This window comes from Crassostrea angulata, chromosome 9 (assembly GCF_025612915.1).
Source record: "Crassostrea angulata isolate pt1a10 chromosome 9, ASM2561291v2, whole genome shotgun sequence".
NCBI lineage: Eukaryota > Metazoa > Mollusca > Bivalvia > Ostreida > Ostreidae > Magallana > Magallana angulata.
In genome coordinates, this window is record NC_069119.1 from 16,708,425 (window position 1) to 16,730,403 (window position 21,979).

At 31.8% G+C, this 21,979-nt stretch overlaps 2 protein-coding genes across 4 annotated transcripts in view; both read right to left on the minus strand.

The window, feature by feature from the left end:
- Positions 1-5,762: 5,762 nt before the first annotated feature.
- LOC128162154 (myb-related transcription factor, partner of profilin-like) lies at positions 5,763-6,620 on the minus strand. The gene is given in 3 exon segments (XM_052825344.1): positions 5,763-5,965; positions 6,165-6,329; positions 6,332-6,620. Coding segments are annotated over 3 exon segments (657 nt in total).
- Positions 6,621-11,238: 4,618 nt separating this feature from the next.
- LOC128163879 (uncharacterized) overlaps positions 11,239-21,979 on the minus strand; it is a 34,234-nt gene continuing 23,493 nt past the window's right edge. For 2 of the 3 annotated variants that reach the window (XM_052827556.1, XM_052827557.1), the window contains 2 exons: positions 17,013-17,045; positions 11,239-13,161 (listed from right to left, as the gene is read on the minus strand). In XM_052827556.1, coding sequence (XP_052683516.1) covers positions 11,720-13,161; positions 17,013-17,045 — 1,475 coding nt within the window. In that variant the 3' untranslated portion in view covers positions 11,239-11,719. Of the gene's footprint in view, positions 13,162-16,689; positions 17,046-21,979 lie in introns of those variants that run through there. The other variant, XM_052827559.1, reaches the window with a different exon arrangement.

Here is a 21,979-nt window from a genome sequence, read left to right on the forward strand (position 1 = left end):
TTTGTGATTTCATGAAATTACATGTAACTAAGATTCCATATGCTTCCTTAACACCCCTACGTATTCTGAATATAAGATTTCATTATACAAGATTGGTTTTAGCATGTGCAACAACGCCTTTACATTATGAATAATATATTATACTGTTATATCTGATAAAAGATTGGAAAAAATTATTTTTCCATGCATCACAACGATGTCAATAACGAGCGTTTTGCTTGATTCGACACCCGGCATTGTCATAGGGATGGCCTTAAACTGTTAAACTCATTATAAAAGACCACAGTCTTTCGTTTTATATTCCAATAACTGTTTAAACTGCCATTCAAGGAATATATTTTCATTACTTCACTTACTTTTTCAAAACGTGCTCATGATCATGCGGATGGTGCAGTGGCCTTGGGTGTTGAGACTCGATGCATTCTTATATTCGTCCTCTGTTTAGCTGTGGATTTTCCAAAAGTAAACACTCCATTGACAATGTTTTTTTTTACCTTGTGCACAACCTTATTCTCTTATTTTCATTCATTTTACCATCTTGATGATGGCAGACAACATGGCAGCATCGAATGTGAAAATTGGCGGCTAGCAATTGATCGACCAATCAGCGCGCGCGTAGTTTAACATTGAAACAAAAGTAAAAGTAGAAACAAACAATGAACAGCATACGGACAATTCTTCAATCTTTATGAGTCAACATCAAGTGGTTTAAATATTCAAATCTAAGTTGACTAATATTTGAACGTAGGAAAAAAGAATATAGCATAGCAAAAGAACAGACAGGTTAGTGTTCACGTAATACGTGGGGTCTTCGGGAGGGGGGTGTCATTTTGCCTTTTATGTCATTTAACATCATGCGATTAAAATTGATCTCATAAATACGTAATATTAAAAGAAATTTTAATTGAGACTATCTTAGAATAAAACTTAAATCCGATTATATTAATTAGATTTATTTTTTCTCTGTACTTTATAAAAAGCAATTCATTATGATTGACAGTCTTAAAGTTGTGCTGAATGTGTAAAATTGTATAAGCCTTGTTTCTGGTAAAGCTTTGGCAAGCTCAGAAAGTAAACAAAACAGGGAAGAAGAAAAGGTAGTGGTAAAACTAATCTTCTGCCAAATTTCTAGGAGTTTGCCAAAAGTTTCCCACGTCTGGTGAAGAAGCTGCAAGTGAGGAACTACAAGCAATCATAGAAAACCGCGATAGTTCCAATACAAAACAATGCATAGAATCAGGGAAACGAGTGTTTATTACATATTGTACTGAAAAGGATTTATTGTGGACAACATACTGTATAAACAAAAGGTTAGATTGCTGAATTTCTGATAAACTTTTACGCTGAACTCAGAAGAAAAGATGGTGAATTGTACAGTAGATCCTCCATGATCAGTATCAGGTTTGGTTTGCAGAGAATTTTCCCAAAAATTAACTATGTCATTATCAATTACCCAGATTTTCATTTATCCAACAAAATGTTCAAGGCAGTTTTGACAAACATCAAAAGAACTGTAATGGGTACCACTCAACACAAAACGTTAATAGCAATGCTGACATAGCAACTTTGTATAGCAGCGGCATCTTAAACAGAAACAATCCACAGGGATTGCAATACAAAGTCTTTCTTGATGTAATGTTTTACACATGTAGATGAGGAAGAGAAAATCTGAAAATATGAAGAAAACAGATTTTGTTTTGAAGAGAGATGGCCAAGGAAGAAACTAATATCTAAATGCCGCTCAGAATGAAACCAAAAATCACAGAGGAAGTGATGTAAATGACGATGATGCATCTTCAGCAAGAATATATGAGATACCAGGTAATATACTGTACTTCTTGAAATAAATGTAAAATAAAAATAATTCAACTAGTTTTAGATATATCATCATCATCATGTAACAACAACAGTCAACATCCGATACACGCGCCGCCTATGTGCCACTGTGTTAACCTATTTTTTATTAGGACAATTCTATTGTAATAGATGATTCTGACAGAAGATAAATCGATTAAAATTCATTTAATAAAACTTTAATCTTTTATATTTAAACGTCAAAATCAACTTGTAATATGGGTCGATAATTCAGGATCACAGTTCATCAATTCGCACCGGAAATAGAAAAATATGGAGATCGCCATTACAAATGAGGTGACAAGAGGGACACGGTTTTTTCGGTTTTTTGTCCTTAAGAGAAGAAACATTTCACGTACAATTTAACCAAATTGAAGAGTAGAATCTTCTTTATAAAGAACACATCCGGAGCACAAGGAAACTGTTTTATTTCTAATATAAGCATCGATTTTATTTGTTTTTATAAGTAAGATGCTAAAATTTTATATCATTAAAATAATTCGAATAAAATGGCATACTATATTTCGATAGTGTAAACATTTAAGCATCAAATTCTTTTCGTTTGATGTCGAACCGTGCTTGCGCAGGAGAGCGCATGTGACAAAAGTCATTTTTTGGGAAGAGTTATCTCCCGCAATCACTCTCTAGTATATCAGAAGAAATTCCAGCTGGTTGCAACAATAGCTTAAATTTTATGAAGCGAGGAATGAGCGCTTAATCATTAAGAGTTGACATTTGCATATTCCTATATATTCCTAAAATTCATACAATTTAATATATTTGCTCGATAACTTTAGGAGAATAAATCCAAAAACAACTGAAAGTGAAAGTGATACCACCATCAGTGACAGTGGCAGTGATTGTGAACCTGAGGCAGTATCATAAGCAGTGCCATTGGACTGGTTTGATGTTTTATCGTATTCTGAGCCCACATCACCATTTGGATCGCAGTCACTATTTAGTGACACAGATAATAAACCAACGCAGCTACCATCTGAAGCAAATTATGAATTAGAGCCAATGTCTTTTGTTGTCTTCTTTGTTTTGTTTTTATTCTAATTTTAAAGAAATAGAAAAAAAATGTTCATACTATAAATTATTAAAAACAATCATGATGCAAAATTTTACATATCAATTAATAAATTATATTTTTTTTAGCTAAGTCCTTTGTGTGGCGACTGTACCGTAAAGAGAAGACGTTTAGACAAAATATGTATTTATCTGTAGTACTGGTATAATTAGAAGCCTGCTTATTACTAATTTTGTGCTAATATGCAAATATAGTGTGCTCAATGCATAAACATGCAGTGAATAATATCAATTTATATGCACGCTATATATATATATACGCACGCTATATATATATATATATATATATATATATATATATATATATATATATATATATATATATATATATATATATATATATATATATATATATATAAACTTATGTATATAAAAAATATTAAAGCTCTAATATAGGCATGAGATGACTTTCTACTTAAAAATGAACTTTGCTTACACCAAAAAAAAAATTATGTGTATATCTTCACTACTGTATTAAAATTATAGACTCGAATATTTGGTCTTCAATACCGAGAAATCGAAAGACTACTGTCTTTTGTTCCATTAATTTAAACATCATTGGTACTTGACGATTACCAATTTGTTTTTATTTTTTTTAAATCAAGCTTTACTAATTAATAATCAATGAAAATGCCATTTAAAAATCCGCAAATCATCTGAATCTTTTTTTATTTTACAATCTTGCGCATGCGCATTACATTAACGTTAAATCACGGGATGCTCTGTAGCTTATGTTTCCACAATATCACATTTACATGGATAAATTCAAATACATGTAAATTTTCATTGAAATTTTTTCATATATTCTTTTCATTAAAGGAAATACGGGAGATAACTCTAAGATGAAAAATCCCTAGAGTTTCGAATGTCAACATGGTGTATATATATTCGAAGCGAGTAAAAAGTTGATGAAAAAGTGTTGAATTTTTCATTAATTTGAATTAAATATTCAGATGAAAGATATTAACAGCAACAAAATGGTTTGTTATGAATAATTTAACTATTATTTTCAATGCAGCTTTGTTAATTTTCTCTAAAATCGGTTCGGAGTGAATCTGCAATTGTTTGCTATATTACGGGTATATATGGGAGGCATTTTAATTGTGGCGAGACGCAGTTGGGTTATTCTAACTAATTTAGGCATATTGTAATGAAATTAAAAGCATTATTGCAGGCTTAAAGCTTGGTTATGTAAATGTCAACAATATGGTTAGTTGATGTATCTATTTCGTAAATGTCCGATATCATATGCAATGTCAACCCGTACACGCACGGGTCAAAGTATAGTATAGTATATATATATATATATATATATATATATATATATATATATATTCAATTAAGTAATTGAAGTAAGTACTAGCACTAGTAAACATTAAAGCCAACAATCTACCATCAGCTTCCACTGTTCAAAATATGAACATTGAACGACTTGTGATTGCACAAAAACAATTAAGCGAATACTTCTTCCTAACAGAGAAAAATTGACAACATTAACAGATGAGACACTAAATATGGAACAAAGTTTGGTGGATATCATTTATCCGACATTGAGGGCCGAATGTATGTATTTGGTTTGCGCCAACTATTGACAAAATCTGGAAGAAATACACTTGCAGTGTTTCAGGTTATACTCCAAGATATAGATGATAGATCTGAAAAGACTGATCTTGCATCAAAGAAGATTTTGCTGAAAATTACAGCAACAATGAGCGACAGACCAAGCACAGAGCTGATATCTAATGAATTCCTGGAGAAATTTAGGGCAGATGTGCTACCAGAGTTGATGACAACTTGGACCAACGCTCAGCTAGCTCATTGCTGAATTTTTCTTGGGGTTTACATAGCCTAGTTCACTTTGCAGAAGCTTGTAACATCTCTTTAGCAGTAGCAGGAAAAGGTTTTTTTTTAAGACAGCCCTCCAATATTTGACAAGCCATTTTTACAACTCAAAGAAGCAGGCATAACACGTCTTATTAGAACAGCATATAAAGATCTTTCCAGGGTGGTGATGAAAAATCTGGCAGATTTAGAGATTTCTCAAATTTTCATTTGAATTTTTAAGACAGAATATTCCTTACATACAAACCACCTGCAACCATTTCATGGAAACAGATTTAATCTTTTATTTGAATCATCTTCAGCAGTATTTTTTCTTCATGAGAAAATTAAGAGTTTCTTGAGGGAAATAAACACAACAAACTCTTGAGAGCAGTTGCACATGCCATTTCTGTTCCTGAATATGTTGCAGGAGCTAAAGCATTAGGGCTGATCAGCAGACATATAACTGGTCCTCTTTGGAGCCTTCTGGAAAACAAATCAATTCATATCTTAGAAATGAATGTAAATTACTTACAATTAGTGAACTTTGTCTTAGATCCATCTCAAAGCATAGAGGCTGTGCTGAACGGTGATCCACTTGATTTTGGGAACAGAACTATAGTTAAGAGAGATGCTATTTATGATAGTTTAATTCAGCCTTGGAATCATGATGACAAAGTGGTGGTGTATTTAATCATTCTTCTGGATCTAATTTGGGAGGTGGCGAAGAGGTTGTTTAAAGACCATCTTCCTGGTGGGTGTTGGGAAAATGTAACAGAAGATATGAGAGAAAAGTCAAGACGGACAATATAAGCATAACAAATTTGCGGAATCTGTCTTTGGATACTTAGACCAACTGATGAGAAAAAAATCCCAATATGTCTATTCTTGCGTCAGAGGCTTACATCATGTTTACAGCTAATAAGACAAAACAATGGTTAGACCAAATGCCAAATCAGAAGAGGAAAAAGAAGATGCAATGAAAGTTGTTCCAAATATCAGAGAAGCTCAATGGCAAGTCGTTGTCTCTCAACGTCCAGTCTCTCAGTTTCAATGCGTAGTCTTTCTCTTTGTACCTCCAGTTTCTGTCCTTCGATCTTTAGTAGACTTTCTTCATAACCTTCTTTTCCCGTAAGTCGTAGCCTCTTCATTGGTCGACTCGGAGTTTCGACTGCTAAGGGGGAAGAAGTTTCAGCCATCTCTGTGGAAAAGCGAAAATATATTATATTATGAGAGCATCCCAATTTTTCTCATTTTTAAATATAAAAAATAGATTTAATGTAATCAATATAATAGATATATACTTAAAACAGAGAATATTTAAATCGACTAAAACACTTAAAAATGCTATCTAAATTGAGCACTTTGAAACAACGCATAATTTTAATAAATTATAATACCGGGGTGGTCTGTATAGTCTGCATCTCTGCACGAGGACAATGCAGACGACATAGAGGATGAAGATGTATCCCCGCAGGTTTCTAGGCCACCTTCTATCCCGTCAATGGGAGTGTTCCCCAAAATCCCCGAAACGTTTTCCTGTAGGGGCGTCAGCTCTGATGGGGTGCCATCCCTCCCCCTGTCCTTGCAGCCTCTCTCCTGCTGTCGGCGATTTTCTTTTTTGTCTCGCTTGTATATGTGGAAAATTTCTTTCGAACCTCTTCCACGGTCCTGACATGGCGACTTGTGTTCACAGCGTTTACTTTTTCACATATACTTTCCCAAACTCTTTTTTTCTGGTTGTTGGTGACGATATTGGACAATTTCGAAAAAATCACGGTCCTATTTTTCTCAACTTCGTCTAATAATATTTGGATTTCGGCCTCGGAGAAGTTTGGGTTTCGTGTTCCGCCCATACTGCATGAACTATATCACAGACTGAACAGCCTTTATATATGGTTTCTAAACAATGGAATTAGTGCACGGGTGTCTTGATGTTAGGACTACTGAGTACTGTTTATTATTACAAATAAGGAGTGGATCAAAAATTTAGTTTTATTTGAGAGATAGAGAAAGAGAGAGAGAGAGAGAGAGAGATGTTCTGAAAACGATGGAGTATTGCTGAAAATTAGTTCATATCATTGTTTGTTTTTTTTTTTATTCTGTATTAGATTATAATAAAACAAGTTTTTGGCCATTGGTATTGACCGCTTATTTATAAAGGTCTCGTTTCTCCATTATCATTTAAAATTGTACACGTAAGACAGCGGCAAACTCGTTTGTTTTGTACATAAAAAAAATTAAGATGAAACTTAAGACATCTTAACCTAAAACATTTCTAAGACGCTTTCGTTTTACATCCTAAGAGATGTCATAAGAATGTCCTAAGATACGTCCTAAGACATACCCTAAGATATCTCTTAGGACGTATCATAAGAAATTTTCATAAGCATGCCTGCTGGTTGTAACGCGGCATTCGATTGGACAGGAAAATGTATTTAAAATTGTATAACCTAGTTAGCACGTCACAAGACACCTTACAATGCACCAACGTCTAAAACGTACCAATCCGTTTGACGTTACGTAAAACTTTTGAACGAATCAATATCATTTTAAAAAATAAAACGCACTCAATTTGTACAATTAAGTACAGAAAATTAAATTATAAGGAACCTGCGTTGGACCAACTAACGCTTTTTATCATCTGCTTCGCGAATTATAAAGCGTAAACTGCTCCTACCTAGGTAATACTCGAATAATTTGGGTAGACTTTGAATTTATTTCTTACATATGTTGCAATCACTATTGAAATAAAAGCACACATTTTTTGCGACTATTGTCAGAGAGATTTAAAAAGCTTGAAAGGTATAATTAAAATTTTGTTTTCATGATTTATTATTATCATAATTTGTGATAACCTATATATCTTTAAAGGTAGTGAAAGGATACAAAAATTCTGGATTTTTTTTATCAATGATTTTTTAATCTTTAGTTTAGGAGTTAACTTCGAAGCATTGACTTTGAGCTGTCATAAGTTCAAATGAACGTAATGTCAATTAATAAAACAATGTAACAACAAGAAAAAAGTGTTGCTTCTCATATATTGCAAAATAAAGCCAAAATAAGCCCAAAAAACAACAACAACAACAACAACAGAAAAAAAACCCATGTCAAATGATTAGATACATGTATTTCAAAAGTAACTGTGTTGAATCGAAATAATTAATAGAGAAATATCCTAATAAAAACATGTTCCTCTGTAAACGTACCAAAGACATAAATAACAGAGATTGGCAACTCCGCAATTAGCATGTTTTTGATAATGATCTTAAACCAAAAGTATATTGTTATAATGAAAAGCGTGCATACTGGCACTGTACCAGTTATCGGCTAAAATTTAACGTTTTTTTTCGTAATTCCTTATTTCTTGATATTTTTGGACAAAAATTGACATACTTTCAAAAGTGAACTCCCTATTTATCCATTTGTTAGTTTATATCATTATTTAGAACCCAAAACATCTTTTTTTTTTTAGCTTTTTAGCGCGCCCCGAATTTGCCGAGTTTTTACGATTTACTGTACCAGTTATCGGCTTCGTAATAATAACATAGTAACATCCGTGTTAATGTCGATTTTATACTCTGCTTAATGCAGTTTGAATTATGCCCCTTGTGGGGTCAGACTAAAATAGTCGGGGTCATGATACATTATAAACAAATCTCTAAAATTATTCGTTTATTATCAGACGGTAATACACAAAATCGTAGACTATTCAAAGCATAATTATGCAATCAGGCGTTCAATTGCGCTACGAATCTGTCGGAAATTTGTGAATTCCTTTTGTTTATACATGTTAAATGTGTTGATTTTATATGTGAAATCAAAGAAGGGATATAATAACGTACCACAAAGAGGTAAATATTCTATTTTTAACTTATTACGTCACTTCCCCCACTGCTGAAAGTGCAAAGATGTAAACTCAGCGGTAAACAATGATCGTTTAAGCTCATGTATAAAACATATTCAAGAAAGTTTTCAAGCAAACTTACTTTTCTTTATTCGAAAAAGACGACTGAATTAAAAAACCTTGGATTGTTGCCTGCATTAAACCCGAACTCTCAGTTTAGCCGATAACTGGTCTGAGCCGATAACTGGTACAGTACCAGTAGGTTTTAGACATTTTTGAAACAAAAAAATTGAAAAATAAGATTAATATATAAAAAATATATTGGCCAGCTATAAAACATCGGTGACATCTCGAACGACGGGTAGCCAACTGCCTCCTAAAACTCCTCTTTCAATATTGTTTATATGACATAAACTCATGAAAATATAATATTTTGAATGTTTTGGTAATAGGTTTTCGCTGTTAATATTTCGATATAATCGTTTATTAGAAAGATATACTGATATAAACTGCGAGCACTTTACAATAGGCACCACGGGATTTCACGAGATTTCGATCAGTTGCAAATCTCTGTTATTTATGTCTCTGAACGTACTAACCAAATTTTATCTTTCTCTGAGTTTTTTTTATTTTCTTGAATTTATCTTGTATGTCAAGGTGTATTATTTTGCGCTTCCACCCGTCAGATTCAATGAAACATTACTGTTCAAAATCTAACTAGCGGGCCATAATAGTTCTTCATTTTCGGACTTCGTATGAATTTGATCAACAAGGACAATTCTGGATAATCAGTACTTCACCTGTATTCGAAATCTGATTGATGTTTTATCTCATACTCTCCACTTTAAAAATACCCAATGTCAATAACCCAGTGTGCTTCATATAGAAAAAAAGGACAGACTATCTTTACTACAACGTATACGTACAAACAAGCATAACAAAAAAAAAAACATCTGTGATATTGATCTGGTACTGCGGAATTATAATAATCACGGGGGTCAATGTTTGTGGGTAGCCAAAATTGTCCTGGTTCGTGGGGACGTATTTTCGTTGGTAGCAAGTTCGGGATGATTTTGATAAATATTAAACAAATGCCCGTATATACGCTCGTGGGGGTGTAAATTCTAGGACAAGGGTTACATATACCGACGAAAGCCACGAACATTGGCCCTCAAGGAAAAATGATGATTTTACAGTAAATGTTACATTTATTCTCGGTACAGATTATTGAATTGTGTTAAAAATGATAAACAGAACGTGATGTTTTAGTTTAATATAGCATTATGATATTGCTTATTTAAAAAAACCCATTGTGAAGTCTTCTTCACAATCCAGAAATCTTAATGTGATCATTTACCCATAAATGTGATTTTTTTTCACGGCTATTATCGTAACATATAAAAAATCGTCGTCACTCATATGAAAAAAATGAAAATAAATGAAAAAAAAATACATTTAACTACACAGCACGGTTTGCCAAGCCTGACTCTTCTAGTTTCATTTATTTTGTTTTTTGTTAATACACAATTGTATTTAAAAAAAACCAATAGAACACAGGAGGAAGAACTCTAAAATTGTAATTTTGTGCATAAAATATGGTCGGATCTTATTTTTTTGTCTAGTGTATCATTTTGATTTTCAATCCATTGAATTAGTTGCCATAGTCCTAATTTTTTTTTAATCATTAAATAGAGTACTAGTTTTTGTGACTAATTTTTGTGTTAATCTCCGAGGTTTGTTTCAAAAGTGTCCAAGATCGGTCTTGTTTTTGAAAAATTAAAGCCTCGACTAAACAACTTTTTACGACCTTGTATGCTATTTTGCAGCCTTCCTGATAACAAGAACATAATTTCTATTTTATAAGCAGCTCAGAATGTCAGATGGAAAGACGGTGTTGGTAATTTAGGAGGGGTTTTTGGTAACCTTATTGTTTTGCAAGTAATGTTGACATGTCTATCTATCACAGGCTACCAATCAGAAAGATGTACATACGACAAATTTATCGTTCGATGTAAATAACTTTGTTTATATTTAGATTAATCATAATATTCAATTACTGTAACTATGTTAGGGAGTTCATTAGAACATGATCCGCATTAAGTTTATATAAATGAACATTTGATGAGGTAATAAAACATACTTAAGACAGGAACTCGACAATCATATATAGTTTTAAAAATATTACTTTCTGAAATTACATACTAGTACTCATGAAAAGTGCGAGCCAAATATACCATTCTGAACTGTTAATCCACTGATGATGTTCGTGATATACATGTAAGGGAGAATAATTTCATAGGAATCTATTGATCTTTGAACTATCCAATAAGTGTCGTAGAAATGCTACAAGTCAGGAGGAATAAGCTACCTAAAATTGCAAAATAATATTGCAGTACTTGGAGAAGTAAGGCAATTAATCAAACTTGAATATCTAAAAAAAAATCTGAAAATCTCTCTCTCTCTCTCTCTCTCTCTCTCTCTCTCTCTCTCTCTCTCTCTCTCTCTCCGGGTTAGGTAAATGCGCGATGCTAAGTATTATTTTCATCAAACCTTAATCAATCAAAAAAAAATAATACGATAGTAGAAATTGTAAATGCATTGAGAGACACAGTAACACATGAATTTTTATTTGGTGATAAAATCTTTAACATACTAGTTACACATTTTGTTATTAATGTGAAGGTTATACAAAAAAGCACAACAAGTAATGTGTGATTTCAAACTGTTACTTTCAAACTACTTTTTAAGGCAGTTACACATGTACAATCTCTATCGTACGTGTACATCTAAATGCGCGATGCAACGCTTTATTTTCATTAATCCATTATCAATCAAAAACAAATGATACGATAGTAGAAAATGTAAATGCATCAAGAGGCAAGGTAGCAAAAGAATATTTTAATTAATGATAAGATATTTGACATACATAATTCATCACTTACATGTAGTTATTGATGTGAAGGTGATACATAACAAAAAACAAACACACCAAATAAATGGCAGATTACTTTCAAAGTATTAATTAAAGCAGTAACATAACCTCTATCGTACTTCTCATTCAAGAGTTGTTGTCTAATCTATTTAATGCGTTATGAGTTTCTTTTCTTTTTATCTATCTATCATTCTTTCTCTTTTTTCATGATGCCAATATAATTTTAAAAATTCCAGACTGGTCTGAAAGCGAAAAAATGTTGTAAGAAGTAAGGTAACGTTTTTGAAAAGATTCCAAAAGTCATCGTCATCTACCTTGTAAATAAGATTTTCTTTACTTATGCTATCACTAATCCATAAACCCATATTCAGAATTCCCAAAAGGGAGCATGCAAAGTAAACAAATTCTTTACATCGATTTGATTCACATTCATATCTAATTGAATCGTCACAGTTTGCACATTTCACATTATAATATGTTCCTATTATGAAAAAGGATTGAAGTACAGCTGCTATGATGCTAATAATGATTTCTACTATAACATAAATATATATTTCAATATCTTGTATATCATTGATGCAAATGCCAACAGCTACGTGATAAGAAACGTTTCCAATGCCGGTGATGACAAACATCACCATCCACGCATTAAAACACAAAATTTTACAAACCGATTTACATATGTTCGGGCAGTTTTTGCATTCCATACACGATAAACATTTTATCAATCTTTCACCAAAAAAGCAAATGCAATTGATAAGTACTAGCAATAAAATAATTGATTTAAATACAATTTGTGTGATAGTATATGCCTTTAAATCGGCAGATGATTCTTCAGTTAATAGTTCAGTGAAAGTAAAAGCAACCAATCCAAAAGATAATAAAAGAAAAAAGATTTGAAAAGTTATTTTGCTTGTTTTTATAATTTGATTATAAAATACAGTGTCATTGTTTGGAGTTGAATTAACTATTTGTAAATCTAAAGTAGCTAAGGTACATGTACGACCAGCCATTGGAAAGAGCAAACTTATCGCCAGTAGCGAAAAACTTATGATGGCTGATGAAACCAATGGCTCAGTTTCCTCTATTGTCGCCATTGCTCTAGTTACGTTTTGCACGGGTAAAGAACTATTTGAGTGATACTTGAACAGGTAACCCGAGGAAAGTGCGTCGATCCAACTACCAATATTAGTAAAAATAATTGCTACAACTGACAACAAGGTATTAAAAATAGTATACTCGCATTTTCTCCTGTAAAATACTACAAGGTAGATAAACAAACAAAATACGTGGCCAGCAGTAATTGCATAACAAAAGATGCAAAGTATTTCATTTACATTTTCTAAACCGTGTTTCCATATGTATAACCCACAATGAAGAAAATAACACGTTCCAAAAAAGTACAATGAAATCAACTTCATTTTCAAAAAGGAAATTCCACGACGATTGAAGCATTCGATCCGTTTCCCTGTCGGGCGAACTATCCATAGGATTGCAATTGGCAGTGTCCCAAGTATGTGGGACACCATTAAACCTATCGTAATATACTTCTCCTTTTCAGAATCGTCGTTCGGTACTCGATCAAGGAAATAAACAATACAAGGCGGGGCAGAAATAGCTGAAAAATAGAAATATTGCACAATATAAAACACATTTAATGCATAATGAGTTTATGAATCGCTTATTTTTTTTTCTCATTACAGGTAACAAAACACAAATTACACACAACACAAAAGGCATTGACTAATCAATGAATGTTCCAAAAATTTCATATATATATATATATATATATATATATATATATATATATATATATATATATATATATATATATATATATATATATATATATATTTTGCCTGGTTACTGTTACCAAGATATCTCGCTGATTATAGTATATATGCATGCAATTGATTGTGATCATGTTTGATGACAAAACTTGATCTAATTTTAAAAGAAGGTACATTGTAGTTTCTATTTTAGCAAAATATTACCTGATAAAAAATAGTGAAGATGCAATGCTATACAAAGTCATTGCTCCCTTGTAAACATTCCTGGCTAACTAATATGTGCGTGATCCGTTTATTTTATATATCTCCAGTATTTGCACACACGTGTTTAGGTTTCATTTGGGTTTTAGAAAAATGAAATACAGTTATGAATTGCAGTGGTACCAATAAAAGACAAAGCAATAGATTTTATTAAGGTCTTCCGTTTCCAACGGAAGACCTTATTGTTTTTCTTAGGTTTCTTTTTCCCTATTATTATTATTTTTTTTTCTTACCGATTTTGTGCACGCGATATCCCGGAAACGGCTGTAGTGATTTACGTCAAATTTTCAGTTCTGATAGGTAATGATCTGAACCTTGTTGGAAATTTTTTGTGATGACGTCACTTCCTGTCTTGAGATATCGTGGATTTAACTGTTTTTATAGGGGTATTTTGTGCGGAGAACTCCTCTTTTATCATTTAAGATATGATGTTGAACTTTTCAGGGCTGATAGACAAAAGATTGAAATAGTGTCTAATGGTAATTAATCATCTTTATCTCAAAGAGCGCCGAAGCTCGCCCGAGCTTGAAAATTAAGATTAGAAAGGCGTCGTGATTTTTCTTGGTTTTCTTTGAATATCTCTTTTCTCGAAAGCATTTTGTTAAAACAAGTAGAACAAAAAAACCTAATTAAATCAAGAGCTTTCATTTGAGATCAAGAAAAAGGGGCTGACCCTTCAAATTAGGGGCTGAGGGGGCTCTAAAGTCTTGTAATGATAACTTTTTACCGTGAAATATTTTGTGATGCGTTGTAGAAACAATTATGTTTATTCTTAAGTCATTAACATAATCATGGCAATCATTTACTCCTATGTTACGTAATTAGGGATTTTAAGGGGCCAGAAGTCCAAAACTGTGATGCTCAATATCTCAAAATGAAGAAACATTTGGATAAGCAATATTGAACAAAAGATGCTCAAAATATTGAGTTTAACAATCTGAAACCATAATTTCCTTGTTATGCGGTCCCTAAAAGAAGTTACAGGGTCGGCCCCTAAAACGACCCTCTCAAGATATCTCGAGAACGTACAACATTTGTAATTACTTGTTGAACAAAATGTGTTTGAATTGACAGGAGCTTTCATTTGAAATCATGAAAAAGGGGCTGGCATTTCAAATTAGGGGCTGAGGGGGCTCTAAAGTCTTGTAATGATAACTTTTTACCGCGAAATATTTTGTGATGCGTTATAGAAGCAATTATGTTTATTCTTAGGTCATTAACCTAATCATGGCAATCATTTACTTCTATGTTACGTAATTTGGGATTTTAAGGGGCCAGAAGTCCAAAACTTTGATGCTCAATATCTCAAAATGAAGAAACATTTGGATAAGCAATATTGAACAAAAGATGCTCAAAATATTGAGCTTAACAATAATGAACTATAATTTCTTTGTTATGCGGTCCCTAAAAGGAGTTACATGGTCGGCCCCTAAAACGACCCTTTCAAGATATCTCGAGAACGTACAACATTTGTAATTACTTGTTGAACAAAAAGTGTTTAAATTGACAAGAGCTTTCATTTGAAATCATGAAAAAAGGGCTGGCCTTTCTAATAAGGGGCTGAGGGGGCTCTAAAGTCTTTTAATGATAACTTTTTACTGTTAAATATTTTTTGATCCGTTATAGAAGCAATTATGTTCATTCTAATGTTATGTACATGTACATGGCAATCATATACTCTTATGTTACGTAATTAGGGATTTTAAGGGGCCAGAAGTCTAAAGCTTTGATGCACACTATCTCAAAATGGAGGAAAACTTTGGAAAGCAATATTGAACAAAAGATGTTCAAAATGTTGAGCTTAACAATGTACAACTATAAATTGTTTTTATGTGGACCCTAAAAGGAGTTTTAGGACCGGATATCAAAACGATTTTTCCCAGATATCTCAAAAACGGTAACCAATTTCTAAATACTTATTAGTGGTACACAAAAATACCTTTTGACTAAAATGAATGAAAAGGAGCTGATCCCTCAAATAAGGGACACCAAAGGGATAAATAGTCTTTCACCCATTACTCATAGATCCCGCCTCCTTTTCCGGATACGTTTCGTTGATGAAGGTCAAGAGTAAGGTTATTCCATATTCTAAAAATCGGACGGAAGACCTCCTCGTTGCTCGCAACGAGATCGTGTCTAGTTTTTATTATTATTTACAAATCCCTTCCTGTGTTTGATTTTATCTAATTAAAATATAGTAATGATAATTCAAAAACACATATAGCATTAAACTAAATTAAACTAAAATGTTTTCACATTGATCTTACTATGCTGGCAAAAAGTTATACATTAATAGTGTGCATGTAAATGATTACAATTTTAAGATATGGTGTCTTTTATTGCTTTGAATAACTTTTCAATGTTTTTGCACTGCGTGTCATACGCTTATTTTCATGAATACGTGATATAAAACCAACAGAAAACATGCAAAACTATATTGATTACATGTAACATATTAAATGTTAACTTTAAAGAGACACTGCAGCTCAATTTGCACAAATACAGTGGAATAATGTTTTACAGTAATTTGAACGAATTTTCTTGCTAAATGCTCAATTTCTCGCTAAATTAATAATTTTAGATGACTTATACAGTAAATGGTGCTACCATAGCATTTCGTTCAAAACTGCATGCGCATCGATTGTAAATATTTCAGGGTGATTTTAAGCAAGACCAGGAATTTTGACAAAGAACTATATATATGATATTAGTCAAATTTGGCCCCCATAATTCGCTATTTTTAAAATGATTCAGATACATTGATTTGTTGTGTTATTTTATAAAAGAGTTGACATAAAATATGTTTTTCGCCTATTTATTTGATTTATATGCACTCACTGGCAGCTTATGACGTCAGAAGTGACGCTCTTTTTATAATTCAATCAAAATCAGTCAAAAATTTACATTTTTCTTATCGTTTTTCGAATGGGAAATATAGAGCGACTCCTTGAACAAGAACGAACTTTTTGTCACTTATAAGTATTGGAAAGATACATCTTTGGTGACAATATTTTGTTTGTTCAAGCAGTCGCTCAATGTTTCATTAAAGAAAAACTGCTTCAAAACAAGCAGTTTTATGCTAAAAATGAGAAAATGGCGGGACAAGGTAAACTCTATGATGTCATATTTTTAAAATTGTGGGCACTAAAATCAAAATGAAAATTATGAAAACACTTCAAATGTATATTTGTACAAATAAAACAAAGAAATACAGTAAAATGACGATGTTCATTTAAGGGGGCCATTTTAGGCTCAAACCATATATAGTCCTTTGACTGAAGAAAGATCCCCAAAAATAGAAAATAATATTTTAACACCTAGATACGCCGAGCATTTCCATTTTCTTTTTTTTTCTCAGATGCCTTATTTAAAATAATGAGCCACAAAATATACACAACACAAAAAGGCAACAACTTACCTATTAATGCTCCAATTATCCAAGTAGCTAAAACTAAGATACATATCTTTTTTTTAATTATTTAACGTCAATTTGTCAGGCATTTTAAAAAATACACAATGCATCTTAAAACAATAATATTTATGTCAAGTAAATTCAAAAAGTTTTTCTTGTTGCAAATGATATTATTGGCCTTTATGAATAAACACTAAGGTTAGCCATTTGTCGAATTTAGTTTGCTGCATAAAAACAGACCTCCTAACGCAGCACGGTTAAGGCATACTATGAACATATCAGTGAATTTAAACGTTCATAAAACGATGAATCTATTATTACAAAATGTTTATGTTAAGTTATATTATCATGATACAAATGTGATATTAATGGTACAGGTAACAGTACAGTAAATGCTACTTTGTATGACACTTAGCTTAGCTTGGTACCCTAAATTGAAAGTCACGTGATTTGTGTTAACGATTCCCCCAAATAGAGGTCATATTCAAACACCAAATTTCAATATTACAAGGCATACCCTTTTTGAATTCAAATTTTAAATGATGATTAATTTCTACTTTTGTAGTAGATGCTGAGAAGTGCTGCTGCATTTGTATAGAGTTCATCTTTTAGAATAAATATTAATGAAATAAGCTAAAACTGGAATTTATATGACCTTTGCCTAATATTTTACGTATTCATCAATTTATTCTGTAGATTTCATTGAAGCAGCAGCACTTTTTTATAAATTTAACATTCCTTTAATTTATATCCAAAAAATGGAAATGATCTGTTAGGTTTATGCCCTTGTAAATAGCGGATTTAGACAGTTGTAGGCTTCCTGATGTCAAACACATCGAACTTGTACATTAAACACTCTAGAAAAGAAATAACACACGCTCTAAAAAACAATTACATGCCGAATCAAAACAAGGATACTAGATAGGATTTAATGGTATAATAATTGTTTTATGATTATGCTTCGTTCATTTAAAAAATGAGTTTTCTCATGTTAAAAAATTGATTGATCTGCCTCTCTCTACACATGATATGTGTCAAAATTTACATTATGACGTCACATCGACAAGTGCACCGCGATCAGTCTGTTGTTTATATTTATCGTTGTTGGACATATTCGATTACAAAGTTACAGGAATAAGTAATTTTTAATGTAGTTTAATGTTTTCTTACCCATAACAATCGGAAATTACTTTATTTATTTTTTTTATGACTTCTTCTTTTGTGTGATGTCATAGTTAAAATTTTCCGTACTTTCTGGTTGGCGCGACCACAAAGAAAACCTTAAAAGTGCTGCGAATAGCCCCCCCCCCCTACACACTCAACGGTACATGTACCACTACTACGACCGACTACTTCCACTGCTGCTGCTACTTTTATTGAACATTTTTAGAGTCTCACCAACCCTACAGCGAACCTCAACCAAATATCTGTTTTTTGGGGGATAATGTACCAAAACACGCTTTTAAACTAAACAGGAATTTACTTGCTCTATCTTTTTGTTGCGTTTATTTTTGGTTTGGGGAGGGGGGGGGATAATATGAAACCAAATATGGTAATGTCTCATACCGAGTCATGTTTTTAATATGTATTCAACAAATGTCAGCCTCTGTCTTTGGGTGCCGCGTTATACCCCTCAATGCTTTGTATTTTTGATGTTGTAAAACCATGGGATTTTGATTAGATTTCCAAAACTGTGTTCTCAATAAGGGAACTTTAAAATTCTGTAAACATATAGTGATACGGGCTTACTAACTGTCGGTTTGTAATATGATTTAAACTCTGCGTAAACTGGGACACAAATGTGCAACCTAAATAAACAATGATCATGGTTTTCCCCGAAAATAAGTCATTAGCTTTGGAGAGCAATTCATTCTTGATGCCCCTATTTTCTCCTCAGGTGTCACTATGAAATACATGAATCTTGGGATTACATTCTAGAAAAAAAATCGACAATAACTTGAAAGAACTATATATGATAAGAGTTGAATTTGGACCCCATAATTCGCTATTTTTTAAGTGTTTCGGGTACAATAAAATATTAACTAATTTTTTAAAAGAGCTGATATAAGATATATTTTTCATCTATTTATTTGATTTATTTGCACTCAATGGCAGTATATGACGTCAGAAGTGACGCCATTTCTATAATTCAATCAAAATCGGCCAAAAATTGACATTTTTCTTATATATTTAATAATGGGAAATATAGAGCCCATGCTTGAACAAGGAAAATTTTTTGTCACTTATTAGTCTTGGCTAGATACATCTCTGATTAAAATATTTTATTTGTTCAAGAATGTGCTCTATGTTTTCTAAAGGAAAAACTGCTTGAAAACAAGCTGTTTTACGCTAAAAATGCAAAAAAGGCGAGAAAAAGGTTGTCTTTACAATGTCATATTTCTAAATTGTGGGCACTTGAACCAAAATGAATATTATGTAAACACATCACATACATATCTGTATTAAGAAAACAAAGAATGATAGTAAAATGATGATGTTCATTTTAGGTGACCATTTTAGGCCCTTATCATATATAGACCTTTGTCTTATAAATCATAGAAAATATCGGAAAAAACTGTTGAAAGACAATTTTATTTTATGCATATTTATATGTAGTTCTGTACTTTAAAGAACAAATAGGTTAACGTAACTACAATTATGGTTAAAATTTAAGTTCAGTAAAACAAATAGTAGTACAGGTAGAGCATTTAAATTCTTCGAATTTCGTTTTAAAACATTCCGTCTGGCGGGTATCTGATATTCCTCAAATTTTCAGTACTACTACTTCTACTATTATTACTGCTATTATTACCACAACTACTTTACCTTTTGGTGCTTTTAATTTCTCCACAGGGATATATGTGGCTAAGATATTAAACAAATAGATTTCAATTATAAAATATTATCTAAATATTATTGTTAGCAGAGTGACCGAAATTTGAATAAAACGTAGTTGTTTCGATTTTAAAACGAGGAAAATTGGAAGCTGCGGGTTATAGTTCAATAAGTATTCACATGGGCGAATATCACGAAAACTAAATCACGTTTACATAGAATAGAATGTTCATCCGTGATAAGTTTACATCAAAAATATTCACAGAAAGATAATAAATTATTACTTAATTGATATTCACCTGCATGTGATCCAGGAGTCAACATTACCAAATTTTCCTACATTGGACTAAACATTTATCGCCCAATGATATTGATTTTTAAAATTACTGAAAATTTCGTTTGTTAAAGAGGCTGGGTTCGACATATTAACCACCATATCAGCCTTTAATATTAGGATATGATCTATTCAGCTATAAACTATTATCTAGAACAGATCATAAATTTCTACTTTTTTGTATTTTCCCATACCTTTACACAGTCCTTTTCTTCTAAAGGAGATAAATACAAACTAAAAATGACGACGACCATCTAGCCCTCTTGACACTCAATTTGAAATGTCAGTACAGTCATGTGAAAAGAAGGGCTTAATGATATGGTATTCTTTACTATGCTATGGTATGCTATGAGATTTGAACAAAAACGCCTTCATTTACGGAAGAGTTCTAACCATTTCGAAGAAAAATGATAAGAAGCCAAAATTCACCACTAATCTTAAATGAGAACATAAATATCAGCATTTAAAACCTGGTTTAAATAATGTATGCTATGCTATAGTATGGTATGACGAATGAAAATCTATGAGATTGTATGGTATGGTATGAGATGATAATGCTATGCTATGAGATTTCAATGCAATGATATGTTATGTTGTATGTTGTAAAATATATGCTTGATCTGAATGTATCAGTTCGTCGCTAAATCATATCATAAAACAGTTATTGATTGAGGGAAGTTAAATCAATACAGTGATTTAGCTACTCTTGAAGTACAATAATCATCTCGTCTTCCGCTCGGTGGATATTGTACTTCACTTTTATCATTGTTTTTACCTCAAAAATAGCAATATATGTATAATATATCTGATGAAAGGGCTTCTTTTACTCTTTCACTAAAAAAGGGCTTCAGAAACCGATTGTGTGTTAAAATCAATAAATAATTCATAGTTAAATAGTCATCATTACTAACATTAACACAAAATGTACACGTAATATTATTTGCATCTGTAAAGTATTTCTAGGAATTTAACATTTATGTCCACTCATTCTCAAGTTTTCATCTATAAATGATAAATTTGTTCAGCAATATAAAGCTCAAATTAATTTTGACTTTCCCATTTCCCTTATTAAAATAATTTACGTTACTGAAATGTTTTACGTGTACAGACGTTGGTCTTAATTGTGATTCCTTTTTAATTAAGAGAAATCATTAATGATAAACTGTTTTACATTAGGTATCTATTTTTATTTTTTATGATTTACCTTACAGTAAAGGGAGACTGCATTGCCGGTCATTACTTGATATTTTGGATTCCTGTTTAAACAATATACTGAAAAGAAGGTGTTGCAATTCCTGTGCTATTTCTCCTAAGAGTGTTCCTGCTAAAATGGAAATATTTAAGAAATCCATATAAATCTTTAAATATGCAATGTTGTAAATGATGCAGTGCATGATATTTTCGTAGACCTTTTTTTCCCAAATTAGTGTTTTGATATAGCATTATAGAATCACGGAGGTTAAGTCTATAAATAGCAAAATAATGTAAAATTAATTTAAATACTGATATAATATCTTTTTAAAATAGGATTGCAATGGTTTATAAATAAAAGATATTTTGATAAATAACAATTAACAAAATGATAAAACAATCAATACCTCATATTTTGATCTCCTTTATTTGTTACAAAATTACCATTTATAGCAATTATACATAGAATTACACTTAAAAGAAAAAGAGAACTTTGTTGAAAATTATTCCAAATCAAGAAACATACATTCTGTATACAAGCAAAAATGATGCAAAGAATTAGTTATAGACATAGGTCAATTTGCAATCATATTAAGACATTATATATATATAT